Raw genomic sequence first — 22,975 nt, forward strand, 5'->3', positions numbered from 1 at the left:
CCTGAACCTACGCGAATCCCAAAGACCTATCCTACGCACCGATGTATATCCAACCCACACCCGGCCGCCCCGATGCGGCAGGAGCGTAAAGCATATTCCGACCCCATTACACCGCTATTCCCCAAACACCCCCATAAAATGATAAGGAAAAAGCCGCCGGAAACAATATTGCCGCAAACCATGACCAGCAAACTGCTCCCAATTACGCACATATGGCCGCCGAAATCATAAAACCCTACCGGACGGCTTCTGTCCCCACGTTTTACCTGTTTCCGCAAAACCCCACAGCATACGTCCTGCCCAAAACCATTTGTCCAAGCCTCCGAACCCAGCAACATCAGAAAGACAAGCCTGCCATTTCCTTGTCAATCGCGGCCGCAGAGCGCCCGCCTTCCATAGTACGTACCACAAAATACAGCACCAGTGAACGCCAGTCGCCGGCATCCCCGTCCGAGGACACCTAGCCCATTAACCCCTGCCATCCCTGCCATACCTTTCGTATGCAAACCAGGTAGACACACTTACGTACCTCCGTATCCCTCCCACGGCGACTCCCAGGGCAGCACCCACATCCACTCCGGGCAAGGGACTCCCGCCACAGCCGCCAGTTCCCTGAACTTGTCCCACCGAAAACGAGACAGTAAGTCAGCCAAGGAAGTATACACCCCCGGGATGTGAACTGCATAAAAGAACACGTTTTAAATGCAGGCACCGAAGGACTAACTGTCTCAAGACTCTAATAACCGGGGGGAGGATGCCGACATGCGATTCACCACCTGCACCACCCCCACGTTATCGCAATTAATACGCAATTCCAAGTTCCTGCCACTCACCCCCCACAGCTCCAATGCCAGCACTCTCGGGAAGAGGTCCGGCAGCACCAAATTTGCCCAGGGAACCAGCCTCCTGCCATGACTGCGGCCATGACGCCGCACCCACTTGCCCCGAAAGCAACGCGCCATAACCCGTTGACCCGGCTGTATCTGCAACCCATTCCACATCGACAGTGCTCACCGGCCCGGCCAAACCTAGCTCTCGGCCGTTGTATGAGGACAAAAATGCACGCCACACGCCTAAGTCATCCCCGTGCTCCCTCGTCAAGCGACTGAAGTGCGTCGGTGAACGCACCCCAGCCATCGCAGCCGCCAACCGGCGGCAGAACACCCGCCCCATAGGTACAATGCGTCCCGCAAAGGTCAGTCTCCTAAGCAAAGACCGCAAGCTTTTCAACAGTACTTTTTGGGCGGCCCTAAATCCCACGAATCCCCCCTAGCAAGTCCTCCAGCTCTTCCAACGTCAGCCCGTATTCCAGGGCCTCCGTCTCCCCCGGGCCCCCTGCTCATCCCGCCGCCAATGGCACCCCGAAAATGCTCACGATGTGCTGCAACGTAGAAAGGAGGATCGCACACACAGCGGAAGCCCGGGGGCCCATGCCGAGAAAATTCGTCTCGATAGTGAATGATTGATTCAAGGCCAGAGACATCCCTCACCACCATCCCACGAACGAGCTAAACTGCTCAAACACGAAACACGACACGGAGCAGCCCACGTGCAAACACCTGCCCACGCAGAACCGCCCCCGCCAACGCCAACCCAACAGCTGAAAGCTGTCCGGGCGCACCAGTAGCAACCAGACGCTTACTCGACGTCCCCATTGTCCAGCAGCGCTCCCCGGCCATACCGCCGTACCCACCAGACAGCCGTGTCAAAGGACGTACATGACACCGCGCAGACCTCCGGATCAATGAAGTCATTGACCGAACCCCCTTGGGAAAAGACAAGTGTTGTCCTTCTTGGGGACAACCCCCAGTGGAGACACCACAAGGTCCCCCCCCCGAAGCTTCTCCAGCAACGGACGGCCCGTGCGTCCCATCGTTGCCTCCTCACCCAACTTGCCGTACACCACCGCGGGATGCTGCAGGGCTGCCTGAGGTTCCTCGCCCACAGTGGCACCACCGTCAAGTCACAAGGTATCCGGAAACCCTCGGCCATAGCCGCGCAGCCCCCCCCATCCGGAAACTCACGTAGGAAAGGAAGCATCCTTCCCAACCTAACCGGCGTCCTCCCTCTTGTCAGAAGCGTCGCCGGCACGTCTTACCTCCCTACAGCACCAGGACGGTGCACGGGCCCCCCCGCAACCTGAACAGTCGTGCCCGAATCTGCACGCACCCCCGAATTTGCAGGTGCCCTCTTTGAACAGCCCGCACACTCCCCACTGTTTTCCGGCCAACAGCCCTCAGGAGGGTGTACCCCCCGGGGCCCCCTGAAAAGAAAAACTGAGACGGGGCCCGAGCCGAGGACATCAGCCGCAACCAGAGGCTGATGTCCTTGTGACCCCACCGTAGTACCGGACGTACCGCCTGCCGCTGCCAGTACTGTTCATCGTACCGTAGCCATGCAATACCCCCGTACACCCGGCGGGCCTCCCCGACGGCGTCCATATAGCAAAAACCCCGCAGAGCAGTGTTCGGGGGCTCATTTTACAAATACGCTCGCCCAGGTCGCAAACGCCTGCAACCAATTCGCCAACGGCCGCTGTATCAGCCTATAATGCCTCTTCCCCCCGTCATCTTATTTGGTGTCAGTGGGCCTGACCCGATCTAAGTTGAATTCCCCTAACGGAGGAGTGAGAATATCTCCACATACTCAGCATTTCATATCTCCCCACGGCCCTCCGGTTTTAGGTGTGCTCCCAGCAGGCCCTCGAAGCAAACGTACCTCTCGCATCGTGCCGCGTCCCCAATCCTAACCATGTCCGACCGGCCGGACCCCACCTCTGCCACCTTGTCGCCCTGGACCCCCCCCCCACGCGCCACGGCCCATCCCCTGTGGGTGCCGCAGGCTCCACCACCGCCGCCGGCGTTACCACAGCCACCCAAACCTCCCTACCAATTCCCGTAGCCCTTCCATAGGCCCCAGGATTGGAGGCGCGGGCCCCGGCACAGTCGGGCCAGACCCCGCCACCCGCTGTACCCTCCCATTCCCACTCACCGGCATCGCCGGCACCAACGCCCCATTGTACACACACTGAACCACCCCCAGCAACCCCTGCAACGCATCAGAAAGGACAGTATGCACCGACTTACCGGGCCGACCAGGAACACGCCGCGCCGCCGCTCTCCACCACTGGATCCGCACCTCTTCATCCGTGGATAGCTCTCCGTCTGACCGCTTCGCCACGTCCTTGTCCACCCGTGAAAGGAAGCCCCCTGGGCGACCCCCCCAGAGGCCGTATCGCTCCGACAGCCGGAAAGTTGCATTTTCACAGGGGGCACCCTCCCCCCGACCGGCGGTGTGTGCCCGACCCGGGGCGCCCCCCCCCGCGCCGCCTCTCGACTCCCTGCGTCCGCCACCGTGCACTTCCCCCACCCCCGGCTTCCGCGCAATGTCCTCAGCCCTCTGAACCCCCTCCCTCCATCCCCCGCTGGTGCAGGGGCCCTCCCTGGGATCCCCCCGTGACTGGCTGCCGGGCTGAAAGATGGCGGCGTGCTGACCGCCCCGTGCCCCGACATTCCTGCCGCCGCCGCTTAGCTGGGGGACCGACCTGTCCCCCATCAGGCTCCCATGCTCATGAGGTGGCCGAGGGGCGGGGCCCGGCGAAAGCGTTCCGGCGGCCGAGACCACCGGGCCCGCTGCACAGGCACCCCGCTACCCCCCGCATCCGTGTCATCCCCCATCAGGTCCTCCACTTGCCTGGTACGCTGCACCGTCTCCCCGCACTTCCGCGGCCTCGTGGGCGCCGCCGCCATGATGCGTGGAGGAGCAGTGATAAAAGCTGCCTCCTCCGACGAATATCCTCGTGCACTGGCTCCCGCTATAGCTCCGCCCCCCTTTTATACCGCTCCTCCCCTTCTGTTTCCTAACCTACCACTCCCTCTACTATCTTCCTGGTTCCTAAGGCACCAGGTCATGCCCGCCCCTCCATTACCCCTCCCCTTTGGGGCGGATCATTACGGGGCTCCCTGGAAAAGCTTGCCGGTAAAAAATATGGCTGTGATGCTCATCTCGGAATTATGCACAGTTTCAGTATGGAGCCAGCCAAGACCATCCGAGTGCCTGCTACAGTGTGTTTGGGCAGTGCCAGCAGGGGGAAGGGGGTGCATCTGGCGGAGGTGGTGCCTGAGCATGTCATGTGATGTCATGGTGCGAGGAAGCCGAGAGGGCAGCTGAGATCTCATGTACGGGTCTGCAGCATGGGAGCAAGGCAAGTCGGGAGTGGGACTAGAGTAGACTGTATGGACCACCTGGTATAGAGAGATTAAATTTGCACTTGGCAACTTTCGGAAATGCCAGTAAAAACTTGGCTGTGCCAGTAAATTTTGGTTGTCGTGTCAGCAAAGTCCAATCTGGTAGGTTGGCAACACTGCCTTACCTAGTGGGGGCACGGAGGAGAGAAGGAAGAGCCGGCCGCTCCAGCGAGGACACAGACATTCTCCTTCCAGGCCGACTGGAACCCAGAAGCGTGTCCTGAGAGGGGGCTTCCTGATTGGCCGGGAGGAGAATGTGGGAGAATATTAATTTGCTAGTGTCACACAACTGGGTTGGCTCAAGGCGCACTCTCTGCGCCTCAAGCTCACCCTATTTTGAAGCCTATTAGAGCCTCTGGCTCTAATCAGGTGCTTCAAAAGACACCCCCCCCCCACCTTGTAATTCAGGCACCCAGCGTCCTGAAAGGGACCGGGCGCATGAATAGGGAGGGCAGTGGTGGGGGGTGGTGCCCGTGTGCCCACAATGCAGGCCCACCACTGGCCCCAGTACCATGGTAACACCATCACAACACAAGGAGATAGGTGCAATAGATCGAATACCCAATATAAAGACGAACAAATAATAATAGTCCTATAAAGTCTTATTGACTCTAATATAATGGCAGGAGAAAAAGTCCCATAAGTCCAACCGCTAGGGCAGGCTATTCCTAGGAGCAGAAGCCGGTGTTGTGCCATATAGTGTCCGGCCATCATATAGCGTCCGCCCCGTACGGCGCATGCGCATCTGCGCATGTACGGAATCTGCGCATGCGCAGTACACAGTACCGGATGGGTGACCTTATATGACAAGACACCGGCTCTGGTAATAAGAGGGACAGTAGAAGCAACCAAAACTGCTGGAACTTGGCTTCTGTTCTGCATTCTTTGAATGGTAGTAAAAATGGAAAATCTACCCTAAAAATTTGACAGTTATCGAACACCATCTAGGACAACATACCTCCGTTTCTCTGTTGCATGCCATGTGCTTTGCATTTTCAGCCTGCAATGTCTTTATATTCAGCCTTTCCTTCCTTATTATAGCAGCCATTCTCAACCAAGGCTCATTGGATTCCTAGGGTTCTTTCAGAGGTTAACAGGAGTTCCTTGAGCTGTGGCAAATTGACATCCCGTTTAATAGTGTCACCATAGGAAACAAAAAGGAACGGGAGAAGTGCCTCTAAGTGTAGACTGTAGGACAATTTAATTCACGCATAAAGTAAAAGCGGGGAGTAAACCCGCTGACTTTTTTTTTTTTACACCTGCAAGGGAAAAGGCATAATGAGCTAGTATGCAGCACAAAGTTAGCTCATTATGAAATACTTACCTTAGAATGAGGCGCCGGCATCTCACTCGGTCCACACCGAGGGAGCTGACATGTTCCCCCGGCGTATCTTCTGGGTATCGCGGATCTGACGCTGTGGGTGGCCGGAGCCGTGATGTCACATGCGCACAGGAGTTTTCTTCCCAGCAAGGTCCCTCGTCTGCCGGACTTTCAGCCGAGGATCCCCTGTGCGCATGCACCGCTAAAGTCAGCGGCTCATTGCGAGGGAAATATCTCCTAAACTGTACCGGTTTAGGAGATATTCTTTTTATCTACAGGTAGGCCTTATTTTAGGCTTACCTGTAGGTTAAAGTTAAAAATTTGACTATAGGACCGCTTTAACAATTCACATCATGGAAAAGATAGGAAGGTTTATCAATAATAGAATCCAGTAAGATCGGCAAGTCCTCAGCAAAGTACTGCTGTGATGTGCAGGTGAAATCTGCTGTAGGGGATGAGGAAGCCGGCCGTAACCATCAAAGGCACACCCGTGGACAGCAGCACGGGCATGACAATGTCACCGGTAGGAGGATGCAACGCGTTTCTGAGCATGCCCAATGCTGACAGTGGGCATGCACGCTCCTTTGTCAAGCTTGGGAAGATAGCGGGCATGCTCAATGCCGACATTGCTCATGCTCGCAAATGTGTCACATCCTTGTTTCGGTGATGTTATTGCGCCCCCCCAATGCTAACCAAGGTGGGCCTCAGCCTTCCATTTGGATGGAGGATGGTTCCGAACGGCTTCCGCATCCCCTACAGTAGGGAGAGTATTAGTGTGGGGGATGGGGCCTGTTGAGGGAACCTAAATGAAGATCAGGTCATTAAAAAAAATAATAATTGAATAGCCCTTTCCTAAAAAGTGTGGACCACATTTTGTTTATACTGAACTCTGCTCCTCTGGCTAGCCAAATAAGACAAGTAGGTCCACCATCAATAATTTGAAATGGCAAAACTCCATTGGTACTTCGACAGTTAAGGTCTTTAGACATGGCCAATTTCTCCTTTTATCCAGACATGATCAGAAGTAAAGTTCAGCCCTATTAGTGGATGTTGGATACGCTTCTCAGTAGCAGGAAATACATTTGTGGGCCAGCCGCCCATACACGGTCTCTTTTGTTGCGCTGCGGCATACGTTCTCTTAGCTCCTGTGAGTAATCTGAAATCCACGGAGGTCGGCTCAGAGCTGCAGGTCGCCATAACTACAATTTTAATTTTTTTGTCAGGCCAGAAATTAAACCCCAGCAAGAGAGCATTAATATCCCGGCAAGGTGCCATCTGCAGTCATATCAAGATGTGTGTGTGAGGAGCCGGGCCCGGGCAGCTGGTAATTCGCACAGCGGTGGGGTAGATTGATAGGACACGAATCCCCACAGAGCAGTCAGTCATCCATGAGGAATCAGATCAGAACTGTGAATGTACATAACCCTTTCAAAGCCAGGCAGACGCTCGACTACCGCTCATAGGAGGTGTGCTGTGGAAATGATTCTGAGCTACAGGCAAAGACCGCTTTAGCTACCGTAGTTGCATGATGCCCTTCGATCACCATTGTCTCATAGAAAGCTTTATTTATGACTATACTTTCACCCAAAAAAAATGTATTAGGAACACTATGTTAATACTATGTTGGCCATCATGTACTCTAAAAAAAAATCCTCAGTGTTCGAAACCAAGAAATCAGGCCAAGACAGAAGTACAGTTAAATTACACTTGTTTAATAATAAAAGTAAAAAGAACAAACGTAGTCAAAACATAGCCAAAGTTCAGTAACCGGAACCGATAGTCAGCCAAGCCAGAAGTCAGGGATCAATGTAGTGAAACAGCAAGCAGGATCTGGAGCCAGAAGGGATATCAGCAAAGCAAGTCTTGAACAGGATCACAGGATAGTGTCTCAGTTTCTGTGATGTTGATCAAGGAGAAGGCAGGGCTCCTCTGGACTGGACAGCTTAAGTAGGCAGGACTGACGAGCAGGATATCATCAACAGCTGAGTAACCGTGGAGAGATAGGAGCTGGCAATTAGCCATCTGCTGAGCAGCCAGCTCAGAGAAGAAAGGGCAGAGCCCAGCCCTGACACTCAGTTCAGCATGCCACGGATTCCACGTTGTACAAACATGCCTTTTGAGATTCTGACCCATGTTGACATAATTACATCATGTGATTTCTGCAAATTCATGCTGCAAAACTCCCATTCTACTACATCCCAATGGTTTTCTATTACATTTAGATGCGGTGAATGGCCTAACATCTGTGTGCCTTCAGAGAACTGAAGGTGCACACAACCAGGCTACAGTTTTCAGTCCTCAGCTGTCCAACGATGGTAATCCTATACCCACGGTAGCCTCAGCTTGTAGTTGTTGGTTTCCAGTGACAAAAAAGCCTCCTGCTCTTGACTGTTGTACTCAGATGTTAAAGGCACTTTATTCCTTGCTACAATATTAACTCAAACAGTAATTCCACACTTTGCTGCCCTCTTAAGACTGGGGTAGTCTGCACAAGCTGCAACCACAAACAGAGGGCTCTCCAACCTAATGCATTGTCCTTAGATATGCTTTACTGATAAAATCAAAGAATGTATGATATACTCACAAAACAACATATGTACAAGCTCATCGGAACAAATCCCAGGTACAGGATGCCAGGAGGGCTCTGAGGAAGAGGGCATGTCCCTCGAAATGTGTTGGCCTTCTAGATATGTACTTCTCCTCCTTGTCATGTGTTGAGATGATATGCGTGAATTCCGACATTCTGTACCTGGATTCGTTCTGATGAGCTTGTACATTTGTTGGTTTGTGAGTATATATCATACAATCTTTGACCTTATCAATAAAGGATATATAAGGATAATGCACTAGGCTGCTGCACCCTCTGTTTGTTTATGGTTGCAGGTGTTGGCTGATGGGCACGGAAGCGAATGTGGTCTTCTGCTGTTGTAGACTATCTACCTCAAAGCTCAACATGCTGTGCATTCGGAGATGCTTTTCTGCTAACTACAGTTGTAAAGAATGGTCATCTAAGTCACCATAGCTTTTACCAGTATAGCCATTCTCCATTGACCTCTCTTATCAACAATATGTTGCCATTTCCAAAACTACTCACTGGGTTGTTTTTTTTGCTTTTCAGGCCTCTTAGTAAATTTTAAAGCGGCCTTTTTCAACAAGGGGTCCATGGAACCCTAGGGTTCCTCCAGAGGTGCAAGGAGTTTCTTGAGCAGTGACCAATTTCTGACTTTCGGATAAGTAACCGCTGATAGCATTGATCTTTTTTTGGCAATCTTTGGAGGAGGGGGGATTCTTCTTGCTGATCCCAAATGTAAGGAACATCCTTACAGCTGACCATAAAGTTAATGTACCATTAGCTGTAGACCTAGTAATGTGAACAACCCACAGTGGTGTAGTGGTTATTAGGACTCTCGCCTAGCAGTAAAAAGCGGTGCTGGTTCGAATCCCAACCACGACACTACCTGCCTGGAGTTTGCATGATCTCCCTGTGCCTGCTTGGGTTTTCCCCCGGGTACTCTGGTTACTCCGGTTTACATGCTGATTGGTTAATTGGCTTCTGTCTAAATTGGCCCTAGTATATGAATGTGAGTTAGGGACCTTAATAATAGTAAGCCCTTGTACACACGGTCAGATAATCCGTCGGAACGTGTCCTATCGGACCATGTTGTCGGATAATCCGACTGTGTGTGGTATGCATCGGACTGATTCCATCTGACCCAATTTCCCAACTTGTTGGAAATATTTTCTGACCAACTGGTTCGATCGGACATACTCCGATCATGTGTAGAGAATTTTGATCGGACCAAGTGCCACGCATGCTCAGATCAAATTCCTACATCAAAGCTATTGGCTACTAGCCTGAATGTAGTCCCATCGTAACGAAATTATGTCATCACGTTCTGAATGATCGGATTTTTTTGACAACTTTGTCTGACCGTGTGTATGCAACAGTTTCGGACAAGATCCGACGGGCAAAATCCGACGATTTGGTTGTCGAAATCTCCGACCGTGTGTGTACAGGGGCTAACAGGAGTTCCAGAGACCAGCAAGTTATTTCAATGGTTCCTTTGTCTTAAAACGGTTGGGAAAGACTGCTTTAGACTGTTACCGCAGTTACAAAAATAATTAAACCCCTACAGCACCGATGTCCATGCCATGGTCAAAATCACTGAGATCGCGATTTTTGCCATTCTGGTGGTTGATGTGAACATTAGCTGAAGTTCTGGTATCTTCATGATTATATGCATTGCACTGCTACCACATTAGTGGCAAAATACCTGTAGTTGATTGCAAAGGGGCTTGTTCACATTAGCAGTTGGGGGGGGGGGCATTAAAATCCCATGTTTAGGCTTTGATATTGCCACCCTAGACTGCTGGAGATAACTATTTTGACTTCCCTTTCTAAATCCATTTGTGCTTTCTACAGCCTACTTAAAAATTACTTGTGCCACAGCAACATCCGTTTTTTAAAGATGAAAAATTGTAAAAAAGGAATGAGCAGCACAGAAAAAGTAAGAATGTGGCCCCCGGCCTGCAGGATGGACACCAGGGTCTTGGGCAGTGGTCACTAACGAGTGTGCCCATTAAGATTTCCACCCTCCGTTTTCTGTTGAAAACTCAACATTTTTGTTTTTTACTCACTTGGTCCCTATGAATGTAGTCAATAGGAGAGATGGGGGAGAGGGAAACCTTCCTTAAAAGAGAAGTACAGCCAAAGCAAGTCGCTGAGAGGCTGAGCCGGCCGCTCCTGCCCCCTCCATGGTCCAGCGCTCTAGTGAGCATGGGGGGGGGGGGGGCAGAGCAGAGAACCAGTGACTGACAGTCACCAGCTCTCTGCTCATGGAGCAGTGAGAACCAAGCGATCAGCGGTGTTTGATCACTTGGTTCTCAGTGTTAGAGCCAGCGGGGGACAGATGCACTATCCACCTAGATGAGTATGATTTAAGGGAAAAAAAATCTTTCCCATACTTCTCTCTTAACAAAGAATGGAAATTAAAGCACTAGGCCACTGTTAAATGGTCCAGATATGACTTTATCCCAATAGAGGGGCGACAATCCTAAGAGGTGCCAATGCGTTTAAGGGTTCCAAAAACACCCCCTTCATCGGGGCTTGATTGTGAACAGTGTGAAGTGAACTGAATGGTATTCATTCTAGTGTGATTACAAGCAATAGGCCTTGTCATCAGCTGAATTTGTTTTTGAACCCAGAAATGCGTTGACTACTCTTTCAATTATCCCCCTGACTTTTATTTTAATAACATTGAATCTGGACCTTTTACCAGTGGTGGGATGCTTCAGTTTCCATTTTTGTTTCCTTATGCTCTAGGACAGGGATATGCAATTAGTGGACCTCCAGCTGTTGCAAAACTACAAGTCCCATCATGCCTCTGCCTCTGGGTGTCATGCTTGAGGCTGTCAGTCTTGCTATGCCTCATGGGACTTGTAGTTCTGTAACAGCTGGAGGTCCACTTATTGCATATCCCTGCTTTAGGAGATTGTGGAGATCCTATGGGATGCAGAAGCTGACTGCCCGGGAACTAGATTATTTATGTAAATGTCAATACTTTAAGATAGCAATACCATTATGTAGCCAAGTCCCGGGCCTCTCTAGGCCTAATGGTGGACTCCAGAGTTAGGGACAGCTGATATCCTTCTGTGTAGAGTGGGTTACGAGACATGGTGGGTGTAATGCAAGGTAGATTAATGGGCGCCAGATAATTCTTGAATGCAAAGATATTTGTTTTCTCTTAAACAGAAGTGTGGGAGAGAGGATTAGGGCCAGGACACCCTCTAGTAGTTGCAATGTTAATTAGCAGACTCTGAGACTTATATAGGTGGACAGCCATGCAGGGAAAGGCACCCAGCAGGGCACCACATCTGCATGTGTAGATACGCTGTCTCCTATGGCAGCAATCTTGAACAGTTTCTAACAAAGGTTGTAATGAACTCTTTCACTTCCTCCACAATCCCCTTTTAGATCTTCACTCAACTGAGCTCCAAGTCTATCACCTAGACCAGCTGATCCACTGTCACTGGATCTCCTGAGCTCTTCCAATCTTCTCACTGAGTATCTTCCTCAAGCGCCATTCCTGGGTCTCTGCTGGGTCCCTAGCTTGGCACTCAAGATACTCCTCAAGCGTCACCCCACTGGCCTGCTTGGTCCCTGGCTTGGCACACAATATTGCTCTGCCATTGTCACCTCCACTGGCTGGATCTCTGGCTTGACACCTGCTGAAGTTTCCCAATTCTTCACCGTCCCTATTTGGTGAGAATACTGCTCTGGTACTTGCTTCAGCTACTCACGGTGGCCCCTGGTAGGAAGATGGATAGTCCCTTAGTGGCGACAGCTTCCCCTCTGCCTCCGACCATGACAGGTTCTCCGGCCGGCAGAACGTCACTTCTGGTTGAACTGCAAGCCACAATGCCAACCTTACTCTGCTCTCTTGCTTCTGGTTAGGCCATTGGACAACCTAGCAGCCAGATGTTCTATGAATAGACCTCAGGCACTGGCCTAGCAGCCCAGGGCAACACCACACACGTCCACCCAGACAGGCATCCAGGTGGCACAGAACATCATCGATCACCTGACTCCAATCCAAATAAATAGGCTCTCCCAGCAGGCCAAGGGACCTAAGAAAGTCCTTGCCAATTGGCTGAGACACCCCATCTATTCCTAATCTGTCCTTACAAACGCCCTTGTCTTATCTAACGCCACCAGATACCCGGCCATCTAGTGACGGAAGAGAGAAGTGCAGCAATTCCACAATTATGGTGAAATCAATTGACTTCCTATCAATCGGCCAAGGCAGCTATCACTTGGCAGGTAGATTTGCTAACAACCCTGCCTGAACATTAGGGTGCTACAATTAGGAAAACTATACGGATCCAGTGCTTTTTATTTTTTCACTTTCCCAAACTACGGAAGACACAGCAATAAAAATCTAACAGATACTAAGCCTTTCTTACTCCATCCAACACTAGAACAAGAAACATTCAATTTTATTCAATCCTATCCCCATCATCCTCTTCCTTCTTTTTCCAGTTCTTAGTTGCTATGAGTTTAGGATCCGGGTGTGACTTACACTAGTGTTAGTGCCCGTTCACACAGGGGCGACACGACTTGCAGCGCGACTCACGGACGCGACCTGCGCACGACTTCAGCAGCGACTTGCATTGACTTCTATACAGTAGTCGTTTTGCAAGTCGCCTGAAGTCGCCCCAAAAATAGTACAGGAACCTTTTTCTAAGTCGGAGCCACTTGAGTCGCTCCTATTAGAACGGTTCCATAGTACAGAACGGAGAGCGACTTGTCAGGCGACTAAGTCGCCTGTCAAGTCGCGGTAGTGTGAACGGGCACTTACCCTAAAATAGAAGATGAGTGGAAGATAGAGAGAAGAGGTTACAGGACACAAGAACGTGTCTACCTTCTTACTAAAGTTTTTTTTTTTTTTTTTTTTTTTTTTTCCCAGACGAGTTTCGAGGAGTTACCATTGTGGAGCTCATCAAGAAGGAAGGAAGCACACTGGGCCTGACCATCTCAGGGGGCACAGACAAAGATGGCAAACCTAGAGTGTCCAATCTGAGGCCAGGAGGCCTGGCAGCAAGGTGAACTTATTGTAGTCTTAATGCAACTGTTGTAAAAATGTCACCATTCCTGCTCCCCAAAGTTCCTCCTGATTCTCACCAACCAATCCTCTGAACGCCTTCCTTACAGGAGTGACCAGCTGAATATCGGTGATTATATAAAGTCGGTGAATGGCATTAACTTGACAAAACTCCGCCACGAAGAGATCATCAGTTTACTGAAGAACGTGGGGGAAAGAGTTGTGCTGGAGGTGGAGTACGAGTTACCGCCAACCAGTAAGTAATGACCCATTGACGTATTACGGCTGCTACCATGAGCAGAAATCGAATTACAATGCGGGTAGAGTGGCATAATTGCAAAGGGCAGGATAAAAATGGTGACTTGTTCACGGTATAGCCAAAGAATGTGGAAACCCCTCCAAATATTTGAGTTTGGGGGTTTTCAGTGTAGGCCCTCTTTAGGGCCAAGCATCAGCGCTGTCATTTGTCACTCCGCACTGCAACCCCCCTAGTGATGCCAGTTTTTAGGGGTTTGGCAATTGACTGGAGAAGTCTCATCTCTATCTTTACCAGGTCGGAAGAAACTTTACCCTTAGTGGAAGCTCTACAATCCGTGATTTTTTCCCAATCAAGGCAATCTTTATACTTTGGTCAAATACAGATGTCTGGTGGTTGGATTCGACTGACATGAGGCTGGATAGGACTGACAACACAATATTTACTATATACCTGTTGCACACTGCTAAGCCTTTTGGCCATTATTGATTGATTCTATTTGTCTCATTCTACTATTATTCAGGCCCTTAGGGGTATACGTTATTTAGCGGTCACCATCATTTCAACTGCTTTACCTTAGCTCCTACCAGTTCGACCTGTAGATTTCTGATCTTATAAACAAAGTTCTTGGAGTCCGTTTATATGTGTTTCTATTGTAAGCTGCACCACCTATCTCCTGAGGAAGCTCGATGGAGCGAAACATGTGGAGAAAATAGTCTTATTTGTAGGATTGGCAACATTCCATGTATCTATGTTTTGTACCAATCCTATATGTACTGTGATGTATTGATATTTTTATCGATGTCTTTTCCTTGTTTTTATTTTTTGTGAATAAAAATAACAATTTTTTATATTTGAATGATTTGATTGACTCTATTTGGTACCGTTTAAAGTCCCAGGGTTGGTTACCCTCCAGCCCCCCTTTTTGGCTCTTTCCCCATTTTCTATAATATTTGGGATGTGGTACCTTAATTTTTGATCCCTCCATCTTTGTTTTGTTGCTATTTGAGTTTGGGGGTTTTCAGTGTAGGGGCTCTTTAGGGCCAAGCATCAGCGCTGTCATTTGTCACTCCGCACTGCAACCCCCTAGTGATGCCAGTTTTTAGGGGTTAAAATGGGCACTAAGCAGGCAACATCATGCCTCCTCAACACCACAGATCACTTTTTAGAGGTCAAAGCCACCAGTCCTTAAACTGTTTTTTTTTTTTCTCAGTGGGCAAAATTGGCACTGTAAATTGAGGGATGTTTAGCATGAGCGATCCTTCATCAGAGGTCATGACTACATTTCTGTGCAGCATTGTCTTCTGTTTGCTAGTATCACCTGCGACTGTTCTGTGTTGTGTTTCAGCTCCGGATAACACTGCAGCCATCATCCCAAAGACGCTGGAGATCACTCTTTGCAAAGAGGGCAACAGCTTCGGCTTCGTAATGAGAGGTAACCATAGAGGACCTATTGATGTGAGAACATTTAAAGAGCCATTCCAGGCAATGCTCAAAGCCACTGATTAGTGCAAGCCAGCAGTCAGAGTCAAGTTAACTGATATCTGAGTTTTTATGAAATCCATGTTGGCCAGAATCCAGAGGGCACCTCACAGGGTTTGCGATCATGCAGTTCCTGAAGCCATTAGAAAACAGTACTATACATTTCCTGCATTGCTTTCTTTTAGCTATTTGAAATAGAACTTCATATTTAAAACGTATAGATGGACACAGTAGAAAAGGGTTAGTATCTGCATCAAGATTTTAATTGCTGTCTTATTTCCTCATAGACAAGGCTTTTAGGCATCGTTCACACGGGGAGTACTACAGCATAAGTTAGTGGAAGGCCATAGTGGCCCGCATGGTGATGTGCAGGTGTTCTGTGCATCCCTGTGCATGCAGTCCCATTTTATGTCAGTTGGGATGCAATGGCTGCACTGACACAGTCAGTGCTCCCATCAGGGCCGCCATCAGGGGGTTACAGCCGTTACAACTGTAAAGGGGCCCGCCCAGGCCAGAGGAAGGCAGGACAGGTGAAGGATATCTGTGCTGTGCAGTATAGAAAAGATCTCACAGTTTCTTCAGTTTCCATGCCATTGATATTAGACATCGAGCTCTTTACTGCCACCTCTGGCTACTATGTGCATGTGCACCCCTCGTGTGACAGTGCTTTGCCTGTACTATGCTTCTCAGCAACATGTCAGCTTTGTAAAAACGTGCTAGGACCACGTAGGAAGTTACAAGTAGGGGCTGTGAAGGAACTGTGTGTGTGTGTGGAGGGGGGGGGGGGGCGCTGACATATATACAGGTGTGTGTGTGTGGGGTGGCGCTGACATATATACAGGTGTGTGTGTGTGTGTGTGGGGGGGGGGGCGCTGACATATATACAGGTGTCTGTGGGGTGGCGCTGACATATATACAGGTGTGTGTGTGTGGGGTGGCGCTGACATATATACAGGTGTGTGTGTGGGGTGGCGCTGACATATATACAGGTGTGTGTGTGGGGTAGCGCTGACATATATACAGGTGTGTGTGGGGTGGCACTGACATATATACAGCTGTGTGGGGGGGGGTGGCACTGAAATATATACAGGTGTGTGTGGGGTGGCGCTGACATATATACAGGTGTGTGTGGGGTGGCGCTGACATATATACAGGTGTGTGTGGGGTGGCGCTGACATATATACAGGTGTGTGTGTGGGGTGGCACTGACCTATATACAGGTGTGTGTGGGGTGGCGCTGACATATATACAGGTGTGTGTGGGGTGGCACTGACATATATACAGCTGTGTGGGGGGGGGGGGTGGCACTGAAATATATACAGGTGTGTGTGGGGTGGCACTGACATATATACAGGTGTGTGTGTGTGGGGGGGGGGTTGCTGACATATATACAGCTGTGTGTGGGGAGGGGGCTGACATATATACAAGATTGGGGGGGGGGGGCTGAGTGCGTACAGGTGAGGTAGCTTGTGTGTAGATTCGATAGGATGACATATATACAGGTGTGTGTGTGTGGGGTGGCGCTGACATATATACAGGTGTGTGTGTGGGGGGGGGGGGGGGGCGCTGACATGTATACAGGTGTCTGTGGGGTGGCGCTGACATATATACAGGTGTGTGTGTGTGGGGTGGCGCTGACATATATACAGGTGTGTGTGTGGGGTGGCGCTGACATATATACAGGTGTGTGTGTGTGGGGTGGCGCTGACATATATACAGGTGTGTGTGTGTGGGGTGGCGCTGACATATATACAGGTGTGTGTGTGTGGGGTGGCGCTGACATATATACAGCTGTGTGGGGGGGGGTGGCACTGACATATATACAGGTGTGTGTGGGGGGGCACTGACATATATACAGGTGTGTGTGGGGTGGCACTGACATATATACAGGTGTGTGTGTGGGGTGGCGCTGACATATATACAGGTGTGTGTGTGGGGTGGCACTGACCTATATACAGGTGTGTGTGGGGTGGCGCTGACATATATACAGGTGTGTGTGGGGTGGCACTGACATATATACAGGTGTGTGTGGGGTGGCACTGACATATATACAGGTGTGTGTGTGTGGGGGGGGTTGCTGACATATATACAGCTGTGTGTGGGGAGGGGGCTGACATATATACAAGATTGGGGGGGGGGGGGCTGAGTGCGTACAGGTGAGGTAGCTTGTGTGTAGATTCGATAGGATGACCCATAGGCAAGCCCTGGGGAATGTTAGTGGTCAGGCTCAGGAGGGGGGGGGGGGCCGAGGTCTAAAGCTGTGTAAGGGGCCCAAAAATGTCTGTTGGCTGCCCTGGCTCCCATTATGACATACGTGTGGGTGTGTGCCTCCGAACTCGCACTGTCTGCATTTGGGGTCATGCACCCACACAGCTGTCACATGGGAAGCAGCAGCTGTGTCTGTGCAGTCCCTATGCTCTAACTGACCTGAATTGGGACTGCCTGCCCGGGGAAGCACGGAACACCTGTTCATTCCAGTGCAGGTAAACACAGTGTATTCTGTAGTATGCAGTAGTTAACGAGGCATTAGGCAGGCCACACACGATGCAAATTTCTTTCCTGCAACCATGGGTTGCAGGAAGGAAATTTGCATGATTCCCCCATCAACACAGTCAGTGCTCACAGGGGAATCCCTCCAGCCTGAGCCACGCAATTGTCTTCTCCTGGCGGGGGAAGCCACAGCTCGCTCTCCTCTATGGGTGGTCAGATGTAAACGGACCACCTGTCTAATTGCACCCGACTGCCATCCGATCCGCCAGACTTCGTCTGTTTTTAGTAGATAGTATCGGATGTCGGCGGGTGTCAATGGACTTTTGTCTGTTGACACCCGCTTCTCCATAGAGGGGACTGGAGGGTGCGATCGGGCCCGACTGAAAGGCAGACCCGATCGGTCTGTGAGAGTGAAAGGTTTTCCTGTTTCCTGTTTCCTATGTTTTCCTGCCTGTTTGGAGGTAGTTGCAGGACCCGTCGATTATTGACAAAGACCTTTCCCTATCTATTGATTGTACCCTTACTCCTGCCTATTGAAGTTGCACTGTGGGCTGAAGTGGTTGTTTTTCACCAATAAAAACCGAAAGGCTTAACTTTAAAGCTAAATTCCAGGATGACTAAATATTGTCTAAATTCATGCATCATGTGTATTCGTCTTGGTGAGATTTGTGTATTTCTTCCAGATCTGTGCAGTAATCCAGTGTGAGACTTCCTGTAATAAAGACCGCTCACTGCTGCTCTCTCTCTTTGTGTAGGGAGACTGGTCTGGTCTCCGCCCCCTCCTGTAGTTTTCAGTAGTGGATGGAAGCTACTTGGCCCCTCCCAAAGCTGTGCACAGTGATGTCACTGCTACTTTTCCAATATAATATCTGGGTTTATAAATGCATTTTATGAGCACAAAGTGGATTTATATCCTTTGCGGCTATTGAGGAATATATTGAAATGAAAGTTTTGGTGTCTGGAGTCCCAGCTTTCAATATGCAGGATTATAGGAAGACTTTTATATACAATTGGGGGTTGCTCAAATTAACTCCTGTAAAACGCCCCTGACCACTTCCCGTTCCCTTTACATACCAGAATCACAAACCTAAACTATTGCAAATCCTTTGCTTATTAAAAAGCCGCATGAATAGCCTGACTTGTGTGTTCATTTGCTTGATAAATCCCTTCATTGTATGTGTTCATGTTGGACATATTCTGACCGATGGCATTAAGGTCTCCATGTAGAAGCATCTGAGCCCTTCCTGGTTCACCGGCCGGCAGAACCGTTGCTTCTGGTTGGACTGCAAGCTGCTATGCTGCTCTCTTGCTTCTGGATAGGCCCTCCGACAGCCTTAAGACCTTCAGAAGGGCTTAAGACCTTCACCAAAATTTTAAATTTATACGTAGCCCCCTGATGTTTAGGCAAGGTTGCTATCAAATTTATTTACCAAGTGATAGTTGCCCTGGCCAATTGATAGGAGGTCAATTGATTTCACCCTAATTCTGGAATTGCTGCACTTCTCTCTTCTGTCTGTAGGTGGCCGGGTATCTGGTGACATTAGATAAGAAAAGGGCATTGCAAGGACAGATTAGGAATGAATTTGGTGTCTCGGCCAATGGGCAGGGATTTTCTTGGGTCCCTTGGCCTGCTGGGAGAGCCTATTTATTTGGGTGGAGTCAGGTGATCGGGGGTTCTGTGCCACCCGGACGGCTGTCTGGGTGGACGTGTGTTGTGCTGCCCTGGGCTGCTAGGCCATAAGCCTTGGTCCTATCCCGGGGACATCAGTCTTCTAGGAAGCGTAGAGTTGGGATTGCGGCTTGCAGTCCAACCAGAAGCAACGGTTCTGCCGGCCGGTGAACCAGCTGGGGTGCCAGAGGTAGAAGGGAAGCTGTCGCCACTAAGGGACTTTCCACCTTATTACCGGAGACCACTGGGAGCAGCTGAAGCAAGTACCAGAGCAGTATTCTCACCAGCTGGGGACGGTGAAGAATCGGGAAACCTCGGCAGGTGCCAAGCCAGGGACCCAGCCAGTGGTGGTGACGCTTGCAGAGCACTATCTGCTGGTGCCAAGCAGGCCAGCAGGGTGACACTTGAGTATCTGTGAGTGCCAAGCTAGGGACCCAGCAGGGACGCGGGGGTGACGTTTGATGAAGATACTGAGTGAGAAGATTGGATGGGCTCAGAAGACCCAGTGGCGAGTGGATCTGTTAGTCTAGTGAAAGACGTTGTGAAGTTCTACAATAGGAGATTGTAGGAGAAGTGAAGGAGTTTCTTGCAACCTTTGTTAGAAACTTTTACAAGACTGTTGCCATAGGAGACAGCGTTCCTTCTCATGCAGATGTGGTGTCTGGCTAGATACCTTTCCCTGCATGGCTGTCTGCTTATAAAAGTCTTGGAGTTTGCCAGTTAACATTGCAACTACTTAATGGTGTCCTGGCCCCAACTCTCTCTCCCAAAGTTCTTTTTAAGAGACAATAAATCTCTTTGCATTCAAGAAGTGTCTGGAGTCCATCCATCTACCTTGCATTACACCCACTATGCCTTGTAACCCACTCTACACAGAGGGATGTCAGCCGTCCCTAACCCTGAAGGTCATCATTAGGCCTCAAGGGCCCCCAGGACATGGCTACATATATTTTATCATCATCTTTTTTTTTGTTTTGTTTTGTAGGTGGGGCACAAGAAGACTGGCACAAGTCTAGGCCTTTGGTCATAACCTATGTGAGGCCGGGAGGACCAGCGGACAGGTATCGGATCGGCACTAAAATCTCTATCCATCATGTCCCCATCATTCCTCCCAGCAGGTCTGCTGTACCGCAACATCTGTGTGCCAGCGCACATTGGGTTAAATGATGCGATTTGTAGGGACAGCAGCAGGATCAGCAGCCTGCCGCTTTCATAAATCCGTCCCGATATTACTTAATGCATTCCGCGAGCGAGCGACATATTGCAAATGGCATTTAATGTCACTTTAATTCCAGAGCAGACAATTTTGGAAATAGGATACATCTGACAGATCAGGGCGCTAAGTCGTTTCTGCTCTTAAATAAATGTTCTTGCATGGAAAAAAAAAATGATATTGTAACGGCATAATCTGCTTTACACGCCTTAAGCTGTGTGAAGGAAGTGCAGTGTGTAAAAGCTGTACCTGTGGTATGGAGAGCCCAGACCTTCCTGTATGTTAGGAGTCATCTTGGAATTTCCAAGGCAATGGTTCTGCACTCTTCCCAGTCTGCTGGTCACATGATTGCCTGTCACAGTTCTGGAATTGGTCACTCTACTTATGCCAACTGCATTAAGGAGAGGGATACCCAGGGGCCAGGATAGAGGGGTGTGCAGGAGGGACAGCCGCCCTTGGTGCAATTGCAAACAAACTGAAAAATTCTGAAAAAAAAAAACCATCAAACACAGCCGCTGTGCCCATCAAACGCAGCCACTGTGCCCATCAAACGCAGCCACTGTGCCCATCAAACGCAGCCACTGTGCCCATCAAACGCAGCCACTGTGCCCATCAAACGCAGCCACTGTGCCCATCAAACGCAGCCACTGTGCCCATCAAACGCAGCCACTGTGCCATCGAATGCTGCCACTGCCCCATCAAATAAAAAATTAGCATGGCGCTCGCAGGTTACCTTTTTTTGATGCCTAAAAAAGGTGGCGGCTGGTGCTCAAAATTTTGGGGGGGGGGGGGGGTGCTAACAAACTGAAAAATTATGAAAAAAATCCCATCAATTGCAGCCTCACTGTGCCATCAAATGCAGCCTCTGTGCCCATCAATTGCCACCACTGTACCATCAAGCGCAGCCACCGTGCCCATCAAACGCAGCCACCGTGCCCATCAAACGCAGCCACCGTGCCATCAAATGCTGCCTCACCCCGGGCAGGGATGTACAGCGTGTCTCCGCCGAGGGAACAAAATATATATATGTGTAGGTAGATAGATTATATATATATATATATATATATATATATATATATATATATATATATATATATATATATATATATATATATGAGAGAGATATAGATAGGTATATATGTGTGTGTAGGTAGAGATATATATATATGTAGGTAGATAGAGATATATGTAGGTAGATACATTTATATATATATATATATATATAATCTATGTAGGTAGATAGATATAGATATATGTCAATTTTTTCTATTTACCTAAAACGTACTGGTGATTTTAGTCAACTAAAATACGACTAAAACTAAAACAAAAACAATTCTGATGACTAAAATACAACTACAACTAAAATGGCATTTTAGTTAAGACTATGACTAAAACTAAATCGAGATTTGATGTCAAAATGAACACTGGCGATTACCATGTATGCTGAAGTAAGTTTTTCTGGCCTTTTAAATAAAATAACGATCATTAGCTCTTCTATTCGATGCCCGTCAGTAGTAAACACAACCTGAGCCACGAGCCGTGACAATCCAATCTGTTTCTGGGTCTCAGAACTGGTGCTTTAACTCTCTCCGCCACTCCGGGCACCCGCCAGACAGCGAGCGAGCCGCTCCAGTTTTTTTTTTTTTTTTTTATTTCTGTGAAATTTTCAGAGCGCTTAACCGAACAAATTAAAATGACAAATGTCTTAAATCATCCGCGGTATCCGACGGCGGCTCACTTTGATCAGAAGCAATCTGCTTAGGTCTGACTGTCACAGCCGGGGCACCTGCATATCTTAATGGAAATGCTGCTCATTGATTGAAGAGTTAGGAATCAAGAGGCTTAGAGACCGGTGGAGTCCACGGGGATTCGGGTATCCTTGTCTGCAAGGTTATTGCGAAAGTACCGGGGGGGGGGTGTAGGAAAAACTCCGTCCAACTGACCCATCAGGTTCAACTTAAAGCAAAACCCCAGAAAACGCAGAAGTCCTCCCCTGCAATGAGAGTGCAGAGGAACACTGCTGAGGTTAACTGCTTGTTTAGCATTAAGCTGGCCATATACAGATAAAAATTCATTAGGTTCAGCGGGCATCAGCCAAATTTCGATCCATGTGTGGCCACTGCGGTTGAACAGAAAGTCAATCTACTGATTGCCTTCTATTGAACCGCCATGTTGGATAAAAAGCCACTCAGTCAACGCTGCAGGTAGAAGGTTGTAGCACTGATCTGTGTATCCTGACCGCAGGAAAGTCTCCCCCCCCACTGTCAGAATACAATCGCACATCAGGGAGGATTCTTCTATCCACCTCTAATGTGTGAAGGGGGGGGGGGTCAATTTTTTCATTCAACCTACTGGTTGAACAAAAAAAAATCATTCATGTATAGCTAGCTTTGGGAATGGGGGAATGACTATTCATCCCAAAGGTGTTCTATCGGGTTGAGGTCAGGACAGTCGGGTTCCTCCACCCAGGGCCAGATTAAGAGCATCATGGGCCTGGTGCTGAGGATTTTAATGGGCATTTTTATGGAAATAAATAAAATAAAACAATTATTTTTCGTTAAAATAAATTAAATTTTTTTAAACAAACCACTCGTTCACACTGTATGCACAAGATAACCCATGTAAATAAGCCCTTCATTTTTTTAATTATTTATGAAATTTTCTAATTTATTATTATTTGCTGCAGTTTTTCTATT

At 49.1% G+C, this 22,975-nt stretch overlaps 1 protein-coding gene across 1 annotated transcript in view; it reads left to right on the plus strand.

The window, feature by feature from the left end:
* Nucleotides 1-22,975, plus strand: part of GRIP2 (glutamate receptor interacting protein 2) — a 293,045-nt gene that overhangs the window by 174,197 nt on the left and 95,873 nt on the right. Inside the window, exons 3-6 of the mRNA XM_077451617.1 lie at nucleotides 13,035-13,170; nucleotides 13,280-13,425; nucleotides 14,774-14,860; nucleotides 20,052-20,127. Coding sequence (XP_077307743.1) covers nucleotides 13,035-13,170; nucleotides 13,280-13,425; nucleotides 14,774-14,860; nucleotides 20,052-20,127 — 445 coding nt within the window. The remainder of the gene's footprint in view (nucleotides 1-13,034; nucleotides 13,171-13,279; nucleotides 13,426-14,773; nucleotides 14,861-20,051; nucleotides 20,128-22,975) is intronic.

The sequence above is a fragment of the Lithobates pipiens genome, unplaced genomic scaffold (assembly GCF_037356315.1).
Source record: "Lithobates pipiens isolate NorthernLeopardFrog02 unplaced genomic scaffold, aLitPip1_a1.2 Scaffold_23, whole genome shotgun sequence".
NCBI lineage: Eukaryota > Metazoa > Chordata > Amphibia > Anura > Ranidae > Lithobates > Lithobates pipiens.